This window comes from Pteronotus mesoamericanus, unplaced genomic scaffold (genome assembly GCF_021234165.1).
Source record: "Pteronotus mesoamericanus isolate MK-2021 breed Mesoamerican mustached bat unplaced genomic scaffold, CSHL_Meso_final contig_25, whole genome shotgun sequence".
Lineage (NCBI taxonomy): Eukaryota > Metazoa > Chordata > Mammalia > Chiroptera > Mormoopidae > Pteronotus > Pteronotus mesoamericanus.
Genome location: NW_026555105.1, coordinates 8,047,087 through 8,061,231, shown reverse-complemented (window position 1 = coordinate 8,061,231; position 14,145 = coordinate 8,047,087). Strand labels below are relative to the sequence as shown.

Below are 14,145 nucleotides of genomic sequence, written 5' to 3'. Positions count from 1 at the left end.
AACAAGGGTTAGAAGAACCCTTGCCCACCCATTATCCTCTTAATTCTAATACTTAAAAAAAAACACAGCAGCCCTAGCCAGGTGCTCAGTTGGTTGCAACGTCGTCTTAAACACCAAAAAAGGTCACAGGTTCAAACCCCAGTCAGGCCACATACCTAGGTTGCGGGTTCAATCCCCGGTCAGGGCATGTACCGGAAGCAACTGATGTCTCTTTCTCTCTCTCTCTCTCACCCCCACCCCCTTCCTCTCTCTCTCAAAATCAATAAACATATCCTTGGTTGAGGATTTTTTTTTTTTTTTTTTTTAAGAAAAACAGCAGGACAAGCACAATAACAAATGGCAATCAACGTCTGGTTTCAATGTCAGAGATAACGGAAGGGTGGGGTCTGTGGCCCGCTGAAGGCGGAGCCCCTGTCTGAAAAAGGCAGCCGCTATTCAGCTGTAGCCCCATGCTGACCTGCAGGGATGCAAACTTGGTGTGAATAAATCTTTTGGTTATTTAAGAAGCCAGAAATACAGATTTGTGTATGAAATTTCTTTTGTATGAATTTCAAATTTTTCACTGTTGGCAATAAACAAATTCGGAAAACACTATACGGGCCTGTCAAAAGCCACTTCTGGGCCTGAGCTGCTGGCCTGGGGACCTCCAGTTTGGAACCCATGGTGCTAGGGACTCATGGACCATGAATCACACACACACACACACACACACACACACACACACACACCCCCCATTTACGGTCATTGAAGTCAAAGAATCTGGTAACAATGTTCCCCAGAGACACACGAAATTCCTGGGCCCACAGAATTCCTTGGACTCATCTGCACACGAGTTAAACCTCCCTCTGCCCTCCAACGCATCTTACCCACTGGGTAATGCATCACGGAACGGGAGTCAGAAAGCCTTCAGTCAAGTTCCACCTCAGCCACACACTCCCTCGGGAAGCCTCAGCCATGTCACTAACGGCTCAGAGCCTTCGACTCCCCTTTTGGACGAACAGGTGAGAGGATGTCTTAGTCTCTTGTGGCTCTGACCACCTGATTTTAGGATTCCAGACGCTAATGATTTATTTGTGTTAGCAAAGACCAAAAGGTCCTAAGCCAAGGTTTCTTCAGCCCTCAGTCCCCAACTTGGTAAAAGAGCTGGCAGCTTGAGCAAACATGCACGTGGTCTGTAACTTTGAAAAACTGAAAACAATATAAACGCCCAATATAAGAGGAATGGTTAAGTAATCATCGTTATTATTATTTAACCGATCTAAGCGGTAGGCACTATTTTTGGAAACGAGGAGACTGAGGCACACACAGGTAGAGCAGCTTGCCCGCGATCACACAGCCAACGAGTAGCCCGGATCTGGCCTGGACCCAGGGATCAGCGCGCCCACGTTTCGTCAGGAGGCCACCAAAGGCTGGGTGATGAAGAACGCCTGCAGCGGCAGGAGGAAGGTGCAGAGAAGGGACAAGAGAAGCAAGACACGCTATCGTGTGCAGCACGGTCACACCTGGGGTACAACGCAATGCACAAGATGAGGAGGGAATGCACCGAAAAGTGACCTGGCTGTTTGGAAAGGTGAGATCATTTTATTCATCTTTATCTTCCAAACACCCTACAACAAAGACAGTGACAGGAAGCACGCAGGGCATGGCAGTCGTCCCTAGGAGACAGCACCATGCCCAGCACTCCCTCCACCTAAACAAGCCGACTCCGAGAGAGTGGAAGCCCCACCTTCACCCCGGGCCCAGACATTTCCCTGCCCTGCGACCGCTGCAACAGGGCCAGGCACACGGCAGGCACGCGGTAAAACGCGTGAGAGGCGAGAACAAGCCTGTGGGGTAGGAACAGAGATTTCGCCATTGTACAGATAAGGAAACCGAGGCCCATGAGTCAATTGCCCAAGGTCACGGAGCTGGTAAATGGTGACCCAGGACAAGCACTAACAGAGCCACATCTCAGCAGCATGGGTTCAAAAGTCACAGGTGGTCAAAGTCACCAGACAGGGTGACTAAATATGATGTGTGATCCAGGACTGAACCCTAGACTGGGGATGGGAATGGGGGTGGGGGGAACAGGCATAAAAAATGTTTTGGGGGAAATAGATTAAATTTGGATATAGACCATAGGTTATATAATTTAGTATCAATGTCAAATTTCCTGATTTTATTTACTGTACTGTGGTTATGTAAGAAAATATCCACAGTCTTAGTGGGTACATGCTAATTATTTAGGGGCATCATGTCTACAATTTCTTTCAAATGGATCAAAATAATAAGAATAAAAATGCATGATGTGTGCAGGGGAATAGGGAGAAAACAAGTAGGAGGGTTGATAAAGTACATGCATCCAGTGGCCAACAACTGGTGAATCTGGGTGAAGGGTATACGGGGTGCTCTATATACCTGAAATGTCGATACAAAAAGCCGGAGGAGGCAGGTAAGGGGACATGGAGGAGGATATGGGGGGATAAATGGTGATGGACGAAGACTTGGCTTGCAGCGGTGAACACACAACACAGCGTACAAACAACATTCTGTGGAATGGTACCCCTGAAACCTGCCTAATTTTGAAAACCAGTGTCACCCCAAGAAATTCAACAAAAAGGCAAAAAGTTACAAAAAATTAACTTTGAAAAAAATGTATTGAATTGCCTGTAAATACAGCACACTAGGGTGTTGTCACCGGACCCCTGTGTGTAGATGCACACGATGCGTACAGCCACGTACACACACGAAACATTGTCCCCTACCTGGTTCCATCAGAGCTCCTACAGCTGAACAGGCACAAGGAAATGTGCTTTGACACACACTCCCCCGCTGTATTTATGACCTTTGTGATGAAGGGGAAATAAATCTCAAAAACCACCCAATCAACAGGTTGGCCGGCCAACGGCTGGTGGCGGGGACCACACAGCACTCCCTGTGAGGTAAGGGCAGGAGGCCAAGGACGCCAGTCTGCAGCCACTCCCCACACTGGGGTCCACGTTCCCCAAAGTCAAGGCCACTCGCTAAGAAAGTGGCAGGAACCGGGAGGACCTCTGTCACAGCACGTGCCCCTTTCACTCACTCATTCACTCCTTTGACTGATACTAACAGAGCATCCAGCATGTGCGAGGTGCTGGGATTTGTCAGTACACCCCGCAGGCCAGGGTCCTGACCTCCAGTCACTTACATTCCAATGGCAGGGGGGAGCGCAGACACTAAACAAGTAAACAGGATAATAATTTCAGAGAGTGACCGGTACCAAGAACAGGTGTAGCGATGTAGAGAATGTGACAGGAAGGCTCTCTAAGGAAGTGTCGCTGAGAGGCAGAGAGGGGCACCTGAGGCAAAGCACAGTTGAAGGTGGGCAAGGGGAACAAGGGAAAAGGCTCTGAAGCTGGAACTAGCCTCGCAGGGTTCAAGAACAAGAAGAACGCAGGAAGGGCACTGGGGGAGACGAGGTTGGCGCGGTGCGCAGATGAGAAAATCCAGGCCCAGAGAGGAAGGTCTCCTTGCCCAGGGCCCCTGAGCCACTCAGAGGCAGGCAGCCTGGGCCAGACTCTGGGTGCCTGGGCACGACACCACAGGGCAGAAAATTCTGCGCTGAACTCCCTCCGCCCATCCCAGCCTTGCCGTTAGTTACGTCAGAAAACATCGGACTATCCGTCTCAGTCCCAGGTCCCCGAAAGTCTGCACAAAAATACCTAGCAGTTGTAGGAATCGAGATCATCACATTTCGTAAGCAAACGTAAACATGTACACAGAGGAGAAAGTTTTGCTCCTTGGTTGGTGTTTTTTTTTTGAAAAAAATTTTTTTTTATTCCACAAATATTTAATGAGCACGTACTATGTGCCAGGCGTTGTTCTTAGTTCCAGAGAGACAAAGTGAATTAAAAATAAGGCAGGGAAAAGGAGCTAGGAAGCGGTGAGGTGGGGGTGGAGCACAGTTCTGAATGGTGGGGGTAGGGTCAGAGAAGACTTGTCAAGGGCAGGGCATCTGAGCAAAGGCCTGAAGGAGTGAGACAGGGGGGACACTGGGAGGAGAACATTCCAGACAGAGAGAGTGAGGAGACCCTGAGGCAAGAGCATGCCTGGTGCATTTGAAAAAGGGCCAATGTGGCTGAGAAGGAATGGGCAAGGAAGAGCAAGAGGAGATTCTGGAATGAGATAGCGGTGCCGATTGCCTAACTTTGTGAATATCCTCAAACCTCTGAATCATACACTTTGAGAAAGTGAGGCTTACAGGGCGTGCATCATATCTCAATTAAAAACAACTGTACGAAGGGAAAAAAGAATAATAAAGGAGGAAACAGGCGAAGAGACAGGGGCAGATCTTGCAAGGCCTTCTAGGAGAGAAAGGGTGTCCAGCCCTTTGGCGTCTCTGGGCCACGCTTGGAAGAATTGTCTTGGGCCACACAATTAAATACACAAACACTAATGAAATCTGATGAGCAAAAAAAGGTCCGTGCATGATTTTCATGATACCTGCCACCACAGATAAGCAAAAAAATCCTCATATAATAACCCTAACTATGCAGCGGCCCTTTCGATAATCTTTTAAAATCGTCAAGCAGGCCCCAAGTTTGTGATCACTAATACAGAAAACGTACATATCTAAGTAATAAAACTTAGTATAAAAGTTAGTAATAAAACTAAGTAATGTTTTAAATAAATTTACGACTTCGGGCGGGGCCGCATTCATAGCCATCCGGGGCCGCGGGGCCGCAGGGTGGACATCCCTGGTTCTAGGCCGTTCTAATCAAGGGCTTTGGGGCTACTCCGAAGGAGGTGGTTGCCTCAGGAGGGCTCTGCGCAGGGCGGGGGCGGGAGCTGCCTCCAGGGTTAGCTGGAGCCCGCGGGGCTGTGTACAGAGACAGCAGGACTGAGGCAAGGGTGACAGCAACAGCCCTGGCCACTTCCCGGCCGTGTGAGCCACTTGACCTCCTTGTGCCCCGGTTCTCCTCCACGGTGAAGTGGGCCTGAAAAAGAGGCTGGTCTTTGGTGGCAGGACAGAGGTGAGAGCTAATACTGTGAAACGGTTGTTATGTCGGCTGGGTGGGGAGGGTGGAGATGAAGGTGCCATCAAACAGTTTTTAATCATGCAAATTAGTTTCCTGAACGGAAAACAAGGGGTGCCTTCCTCCTTCACAGGAAGCCGGGACCCATATCAACAGCCCTTCCAACCAGCAGCCACCGCCAGCACAACCTGTCCATGCCCAGGGCACAGACAGGGGCCCAAACTCCTCTCCAGGAGTGGTCAGCCCAGATTCAGCCCCCACAGGGAGGCGGAGACCCAGACAGGGGACAGAGATGGCCCTGGGTCACACAGAAGCTTGGGAGCAAACGGGAATTGGCTGGGGGGATGAGAGCGCAGGGGAGGGGCGTGAGGGCCTCCCTCCAGGCCGGTGTCCACGCTGTAGGCAGGAGGGGGCTGGGGGCCCTCGGGCAGGCCATGCCACACCCCTGTTGAAAACCCTCCATGGACGCCTCACCCCACTGCTACAGAGGCCCACGCCACCTGCCCGGGGGACCCGCGCCGCTCTCATCTCCCCACTCTCCCCTCCAACCACCCTAGTCTCTCGCTGTTCCTCAAACACGCTGAGCACGGCCCTGCCTCTGGGCCCTGGCACGTGCTATTCCATCCACCTGAATACACCTCCGTCAACTCTTTCCACAGCGGGCTCCTTCTCTGGCAAGAGGGCTCAGCTCAGATGCCACCTCCTCAGAGAGGCCTTCCGTGACCCTCCATCTCAATACCTGCTACCATCCCTACAGCCACCCTCTGACATCCTTCTCAGTGCCTCTATTCCCCGACTGTGTGGGCTTGAGCAAATTACTCAACCTCTCTGGGCCTTACTTTCCCCATCTGCAAAATAGGTACAATGATGACATCCAGTCCACCTCCAAGGGCATTGCAAGGGCTCAAAGAGGGCATCCATACAAGGCACCCAGCACGGTACCTGGCACAAAGCAGGGCCTCAGCGGACTACGTTATTGTTGCACCTCCTGTCACTCTCTCAAGTGATCTCTTTGTAATATTTGAAGATCCCAATGCAGTAGGGACTTTGTCCATCCTCCCCTGGCCACATGCTGGCGCCTAGCCCAGTGTCTGGCACATAGTACATACTCAGTGTCCATCTATTGAGCGAATAAGTGAATCTGTGAATGAAAGTACTGACCGCCCACACCCTGCCCTGACCCTGACCTCGCTCCCCTTGAGAGCTGCTCCTTACAGAAGCCACACTCCCGCCCCCGCACAAGACCCCAGATCCTGGTGGCCAGTGCCACCTGCCTCCACCAGCCTTCATGGCCCTAGTCCTGCCAGCCTGAAATAGCCTCGCTTCCCCTGGCCCAGAATCAAGGGATCGTCTGTCAGTTCCACCCTGGGGAAGGAACCAGGCGGGTAAACACAGATTGAGTGTCTGACCACAAGACAAAAGAGGGGTGGGCAGATCCCATCAGGTCGTCCAGGAGCCGTGAAAATAGACTTAAAAATCCACACAGGGTTGAGGGGCTAGAAGGCCTCCCCTCCTGCTGGGGGTTTCCCCTCGGAGAACAGGAGCGGCGACGGCAGGTCCTGGGGTGACTGACCTTGGCTGGGCGCACGGCCGTGCCGGGCGCGGGAAGGACCGCACTCCGCACTCCTCGCAGTGGCCCTATGAGGACTGCGGCCATCTCCGCTGTGCAGATGGAGAAACCAGGGCTCAGAGAGGCAACAGGACCTGCCCAAGGTCACACAGGGCCAGAGACTCGAACCCAGGCCCCTTGTCTCTAGGGTCCGTGCTTTTAACCATGAACCCAAGACACACTACTGGGCGAAAAGAACAAACTGTGTCATGCTAAGTATGCAAATACATAAATATATTTGGTTGTCCCAGTTGGGGGGAGGAGGCACTATTGGTGGCTCGTGGGTAGGGGCCAAGGATGCTGTTAAGTGCACAGGACGGCCCCCCACAACAAAGCATGATCCTGCCCCAGGATGTCAGTCATGCGGAGGCTTGGAAGGTAGAAGGCTTCAGCCCAGACCAGCTGTGAGGGCGAAAACACCAATCCCCGGAGAAGGATGTGGGCCACCCCCAGCCCTCCCCCTCGAACCTTCAGGATGGAACTCTGAACAGCTGCAGGGCCTCCACCCTTGACTGGAGTTCACTCTCCTCTGGGGACCAAAACTTCTTCAGGGGGTCATTCTAGGGGAGCCTCACCTGTAAATCAAGGAGACTCAAAGCCCCTTGCTTGCTCTCAAGCTCTGTCCTCTGAACGCTGAAGCTAGGATCTGCTCTGACCTCACCCTGTGCCTGGGGAACAAGGCCGGCGGGGAGGGAGGACACAGCAGGCCAATTCGAGGAACAGCCCATCCCGATCACCCACCTCCCACCAGGGCTCCAGCCAGAAAGCCTGTGCCTATTGGCAAAAAAGGAGAGAAGTCGCAAGAACCTGAGAGACCAAGCTCTGCAGCCTGGCATGGCCTGCCTGCTTCGAAGACTTAGCTCTTACAAAAGCTTGATTTAAAGAGCGGGGCTGTGAGGCAAAGAGGATGTGGGTTCCTTGATCCGAGGGAGTGGCCCCAAGCCCAGCAGGTCTTTGGCTCACTGGCTAAAGGGGACACTCTCTAAGAAAGGGGTGCCCCGAAGCCTCCAAAAGCCAGGGACACCAATCCCATCCATCTCTTCTTAAGGTGACAGAAACGTTAACGAGGGCGAACACCAGAATAACAGGGAATGGGTGCCCAGGACGCTCACTTGAAGAAACGCATTCAAATTCACAACTTCTGGCATCTCGGTGAGAGGGGCCATCCTTCCCATGGGAACAGGGACCACATTTGCCCAGCTGATGGCTGCATTTTTCTGGCCAAGAACACTATCTGGAATATAAGCAGGCGCTCCATAAATACCAGCACGCTGAGAAAAGCAACCTTAATTTCTTTATGGCTTTACCTTTTCACAGCTTTGTTTGCGATACGTAAAAGATGGGGCCTGTCTAACTCCTGCTGACACAGGGTTTTAGCATCAAAAGATTTTCACTGACTTCCTGATGATCGTCAGCCCCATACAAAGTGGCCTGGCCCAGGCTCTGCAGTGTCCCGAGGCTCACATGATTTGGACCTTTTGGCTTAATTCTTGCCCACCCGAGCAGTCCAGAGGTCTCACGAAGGCAGTTATCTTGGTCATAAACATGGCGTCATGATCTGGGTGGTGGTAAAGAAGGTGGGCTATGCACCCAGATTACCTGGATTCAGGTCCCAGCTCTGCCAGGCTGTGTGATCTTGGGGGAACTGACCTGCTCCCCCTCTGCCTTCATTTCTTTTTTAAATGGGAAGCAAAATCATACCTGGAAATTCTGAGTTGAGGTACGGAGAATACTTTACACAGACAGGGCTTGCAAACATTTGGCACTATGTCAGTGTTTGCAAATTGTTACTGCTATCGCTACTGCGTTGATCTAATAGTCATGCTGCAAATACAGCTCTTTCTATTGGAGTTTTGTAAAAAATAGATTCACATGCACAGACATCATTTTCTATGAAAAGGACACAACGACCAAGATTTCTTGGGATTTTTTTTTTTTTCCCTTTTCTATCTTCCTGCTTGCCTTTCTCCACGAGGTACACACCTGCCCGGCCTTTTCCCCAAACTCCTGTGATGTTATAATACAACATCCACGTGTAGATTACAGTTATTGTTTATTTTCCCAAAGTATTTTCCCAAAACACACACACACACACACACACACTTCTTAGTATCCTACTTTTCACAACACAACCTCATGAGAACCCCCCAAGGCAGAGGGAACGTCATGACGTTTCAGTGGCTGCAGAATGAAAAACGTGCCCCCCCGCCCCAGCTGCCTAGTGTCAAGACTAGGAGCACGGAACGCTTTTTAAAAAAAAACAGTGACAACACAAAACCACAGTTTCTTGTTTTGGCAAGCAGAGCTCCAATGAGAGGAATAGCTTCAGTCTCCAACCCCCAAAAAAGCAGAACCACAGAAGGCATTCTGAGAGCTCTCTGCTCACACCCTTGATCCTCAGGGACCCCCGCCCAGCCCAGCCAGTGGGGCAGGCCCTCTGGGTGCCTGGGAGTGACAGGTTTCTGTCCACAGCCCCGGAGAGCCCTTTAGGGGGCTGCTGACCAACTCCCACCCAGGAGAGTCTCTCTGCCCGTCTACCCAGGCTCCCTCTCTCCCCAACACCGCCTGCCGGGCTGGCACACACATCACAGGACCTGTTGGCGCCTGCCCCTGACCCCAAAGCAACCCAACCAAGAAGCAGGTGGGCGCCAGGCTCACTCTTTAAGGGGCAAGACTTTGAGCCCCAAATCGACGACCTCATCTGCAACCCCCACCCCGCCGCGTTGCTGCACATCCCCAAAGAGCCACCATAGAGCATTCTCAGCCCCTACTGTGTGTCTGGAGCGGTTCAAGGGCTTAAACCCCAGGATCAGTCAAGCTTTACAATGCCCCTATGATGGAGGTGCTATACCCATTGCACAGATGGGGGAACTGAGGCACAGCGCAGGTCAGTGATCTGCCCAGTTGGCGCGAGGTAAAGCCAGGATCTGAACGCCAGCAGCCTGGCTCAGGGCCCCGCACTCAACCCTCACACCACGCACAGACACGGAGCACAGAGGAAGAACCCGCAATCCTGCCATCTCCATTCTCCTACGGTCCTGGCCGTTCTGCAGAAGAGAGAAAAGGAATCACGGAGGGGAAGTGACTGGGGGAAGCACAGGCAGGGGTCAGGGTCACAGTGACCTGGGCTTGAATGCCAGTTTGGCTGCCTTAATAAGTCACGTGCCAAGCCTTCAATAAGCCAGGGGCAGCAACGTGGCTGGGGACATGAGTCCTGGGGTTGGCAGCCTAGGATCAAAGGCTGGCTAAAATGCTGACGACATGACCCAGCAAAGCTCACTTAAACTGTATTTGCCTCAGTTTCCTCCTCCGTCGGTGGGGGTCACAACAGCACTCCCTTCCCAGGGATGCTGCGAAGAGCACATGCGTTGATAGGTGCAAAGGGCTCAGCACAGTCCAGGAGGAACCAGGGTCAGCTCCTACCCTGCAGTGACTGTCATTGTCATTGTCATTATCGATACTGCCCGAGAGCACAAAGGGGCCACTCCGCACAGCTGGGGCTTCTAACTGTGCAGGTCCAATGTTCAGAGTCAGACGCCAGGGCAATTTCTTTCACAGCCTCTGTGGCGTCCCCGGAGAGAGATCCAGCAACTTTACAAGAGGCCTGTCCTTGCCTTTCCCTGACTCAAATAAACACACGCAAGACACGGCACCAAAGTTGTTAGTCCCCCTTGGAGATGGGGGAGGGGGTGCAATCCAGCTCCTGAAGGACATGGGAAAAGATGGAGAGATTCTGGAGAAAACAGGGAGTCCCAGGCCCAGAACCCAACAAAACCACCAGTTCCGGTGGCCGGTTGCCATGGTCAACATGAGATTCATCCAGGGCCCCCGTCCTCCTTGCGGTGCTGACGCAGGCCTTGCTTTCTTCAGGCAGCCCTCCCGGCACACCTTGTTCTCTGGGTGCTGGGATCCTACAACCCTAATCCCCTGCATTATTTGTTGAATTAGTACAGTAACGATAATAAGGAATTCTCATATGCCTTACTGTCTGCCAGGCACTATTCGAAGTGCTTTTTACGTATTTACATAACTCATCCTCTTAAAAACCCTCTACAAGATCTATTATCATCCCCCATTTGACAGACGAGGAAAGTGAGGCTGAGAAAGATCTAGCCACTTGCCTTAGGCCACAGAGCCCTCGGACCTGACCCCAAGCGGTCTAACTGCAGAGCCCAGCTTTGTACTTGGATTTTCGTAAACCCTCGTTTTGCCCACCTCCACGAGACTGTCTTCTCCGTGAGGGCAGGCACCTGGACCTGGCTTTTCTGCACCTCCCGCAATGTTCAGTTGACACAAAACCTTCATTTCTACTGGCAACGGAACCTTAAAACCAAGGACACAGGGAGGCCAGGAAAGCCCTTCGAGGCCTGTCTCTGCCACATGGAATTAAAAGCAGGGAGGGATTACTGAGCATTCTTCCACCCTCCGGAGCCAGGAGGCTGGGGGAAAAATCCCTTAGCAAGTATAAAAGCTGGGAGGAGAGAGTGGGAAGAGAGACAGAATCACAACCTGCAGGCTGCCAGCCTCGCTGCTGCGTGGAAAGCCTCACTAATTAGCAGTTCCTGAAGCTCCGGGCCCTGGGTTTTCAAAATGAAAAGGCCTTGGATTGTTTGGGGGCCGTTTCTGAAGGAGCAGGACGAGAGAGGCCTCCTACGGCTCATAAACAAGGTATGGCTGGTCAGGTTACACAATCAGTCCATTTCTGGCACCACCTTAGGGTCACCCGAAAGGACAAGGCAGAAAGGAAGCCTGGATCACGTCCCCTCTTTTTCAGGTGGGGAAACTGAGGTCAGGACAGGTGACACGACTGGTCCAAGATGTCAAAGTTGGAACAGCTCATCTCAGAACGGACAGTGATGAACTCAGCAAATTAAAAGTGTCAAGGCGATAATGTGAAAGTAGAGAAACCTTTTCTTTTCCCCCTGTTTCTTTAATAATAAGAATGGTTGATTCCAATCAATTTCCATTATTCCAGCGTCCTCAGACTCTACACGTGGACAATGTAAAACCACCGTTAACCCACAGGCAATCTCTATCTGCTCTGAAATACACCACACCATCTAGGGCAAGGGCTTTCTTTCCCATTAATAGAAAAAAAATTGCTTTCTTCTCTTCCTTCTAGACTGAGGAGCAGGGAGCGGCTCAGAAGGAGAAGTGAGGAGTTCCCTAGAATTTGACATTGCTCAGCGATGCCAGGGCTGTCTACATCTTTAATTCAGAAACTGCCAGCTTCAAACTGAGCAGATTCTTTTATTCAGCTGTGAGAGAGGGAGAGATGGGGGGCGGAGGGTAGATGCTAGCCATGCCTTATTCTCCCAGGCCTTTCTAGAAGGGTCCTTTAGCCAAATGGTTTTCAATGCCTCTGTACAACACACACACACACACACACACACACACACACTCACTCACTCCACACCCCCCCACCCCGCCCCTCTTTTCACAGAGAGAAGGGCTCTCTCCTCCCTGAGTTGGAACTCGGACCTCACACAGCCTCAGCTACACCCCCAAGCTACTGGGGACCCTGCAGGACACCAGAGTCTCCCTCTTGCCCCCGAGACTGGAAGCTGCAGAGCCTAGCTCAGAGGTCTCTAAAGGAAACACCACCGCCCCCACCAGCCCTTCCTGAACCAGGATTAAAAGACTTCCTAGAGCAGAGAAGGGAGTAAATGAGGTCCCAGCAGGAGGCACAGAGATTAAAGCCCTGGAGTCTCCTAACTCGCAGAGAGGCTTGGCCCAGTCCCACCGCCCGCCTGCCTCCCCCCCAAAAGCCACTTTTCTCACTTCCTTGGAGAGTAGGGAAGCGGCCCCTTCCTCCCTCTCACAGAAAAAAAGAAGGAGGAAGAAATGCAACATAGGATAGGGGTTCAAAGTACCGACTGGGCCTGCCCTGCCTCAAAACCCACTATCACCAACTAACCCGCTGTGTGATTTCTGGTCAAGTTACTCAACCTCTCTGGAGCTAAAGTCTCCCATCTACAAGGAGGGTGCGGGGGCGGGGGCGGCGGCGGCGGGGGGGGGGGGGCGCGGGGAGAATGTTCCTCTCTACTTCATGGGCCACTTGTAAAGGTTAAACCTTTCTAAGGACACATATAGGCGCCTGCCACATAGGAAGCCCTCAGTGAGTATTTTACACTCTGTCGCTGTAGATTTGCAAATTGGTGATGGGGGTGAGGGAGGCCAGGTGGGACGGCCAAACCGTGAGTTCTAACCCCACTCTCCCCAAGCGCCAGCAAAAGCGTGTGCGTGGGGACCCGGAGTCCTACTCTGGGGTTTTGTCGATCTCCGTCCGTCCTCTGGGCTTTGGGTTTTGTCCTACTCTACTCGGCACGGAGGGACCGGGGCTCTCGCATTTCCAGAGTCGGTCCCGGATGAAAAGTCAGTGGTGCACCCGAAGGCGAAGAAAGCCCCGGAGGGCGGGGGGGAACGAAGGAGCTAAAGCTCCCGGCGCCTGGTTCCCAGAGTCCCTGCCTCACGGATGTAACTAATTTTAAAACTATTTGAAAGGCGGGGAGAGGAGAAGAAAAAGACAAAAGGGCAGCGTGCCGGGGGGTACCGAAGTGCCGGAGACACCGGGTCGGGCTGGACTACCGGCCAGCCAAGAAGGAGACAGTCCAGCTCTAGAAGAGCCCAGGTCTCCTCCCTTCTCTACGCGGCCCGCGCGGCGCCCCAGAGGCGACTCTCGCGACCCCCGGAATCTGCGGCCACAGGTTGTGGGGACCGCCCCGCGCGGAGGCCCCGGCGCTGCGTTGTCCCCGCGCTCCCCGGGAAACACTTACCGACTGCAAGAAGCGCAAGGTGCCCACGTAGTCCCTCTCGGTACCCAAGATCTCGTTGAGGACGCAGAGGCGGAGGCGCAGCTGGCGCTCCGACTCCCGGGCTGCCGCGCATGGACCGGAGCTGGGCGCAGCGGCGCCGGGGGCCCTGGGGTCCGGGTGGGCACCGTCCCCAGTCCCATCGCCGCAGGACTCGTTGCCGCCGGGCACCTCCATTCTAGCGCGGCCGCAGGGCGCCGGGTCCTTCCCCGCGCGGAGGTCGCGCCGAACGGCGACTCAAGCGTCCAAGCACCCCATCTCGGACGAGGTGCGCCGGCTCAGCCGCTGGCCCGGCGCTCAGCGCGGCGGGCTGGAGAACGGACAGGCGGGACTAGGCGGGGGCGGCCCGGGCCGGGGGCGGAGGCAGCGAGCGGAGGCTGGACCAGGGGCGGGAAGAGGCGGCCTTCGGGGCTCCCAGACGGCGGGCCCCAGCCGCCCTCCCTCTCAGGGAGCGTCTGCCAAGTGCCACGCCGCGCTGAGCCGCAGAGACGCGCCGCGTCCGAAACTCGGCGCGACTGAAGCGGGGCCGCCAGCCGCTCTCCGGGGGGAGGAAGTCTCCGGAAGGGGCCCGGCGGAGCTCGCAATGGAGCGCACCAACTCTGCACCCGAACGCGTGGCGCCCCCACCCCCGCCGCGGGCTACGCCACTCCCTCCCGGCACACGCGACACCCTGCGTTCACAGGCACACGCACGCAGGTCCGGCCGCCTTGGCCGCTGCAGGGCTAAGTAA

The 14,145-nt window shown here is 53.8% G+C and overlaps 1 protein-coding gene across 2 annotated transcripts in view; it reads right to left on the bottom strand.

Moving 5' to 3' along the window:
• Positions 1–13,869, bottom strand: part of PREX1 (phosphatidylinositol-3,4,5-trisphosphate dependent Rac exchange factor 1) — a 196,086-nt gene extending 182,217 nt beyond the window's left edge. For both annotated transcript variants that reach the window (XM_054573629.1, XM_054573628.1), the window contains exon 1: positions 13,380–13,869. In XM_054573629.1, the coding sequence (XP_054429604.1) occupies positions 13,380–13,592 (213 nt within the window). In that variant the 5' untranslated portion in view covers positions 13,593–13,869. The remainder of the gene's footprint in view (positions 1–13,379) is intronic.
• Positions 13,870–14,145: the final 276 nt, after the last annotated feature.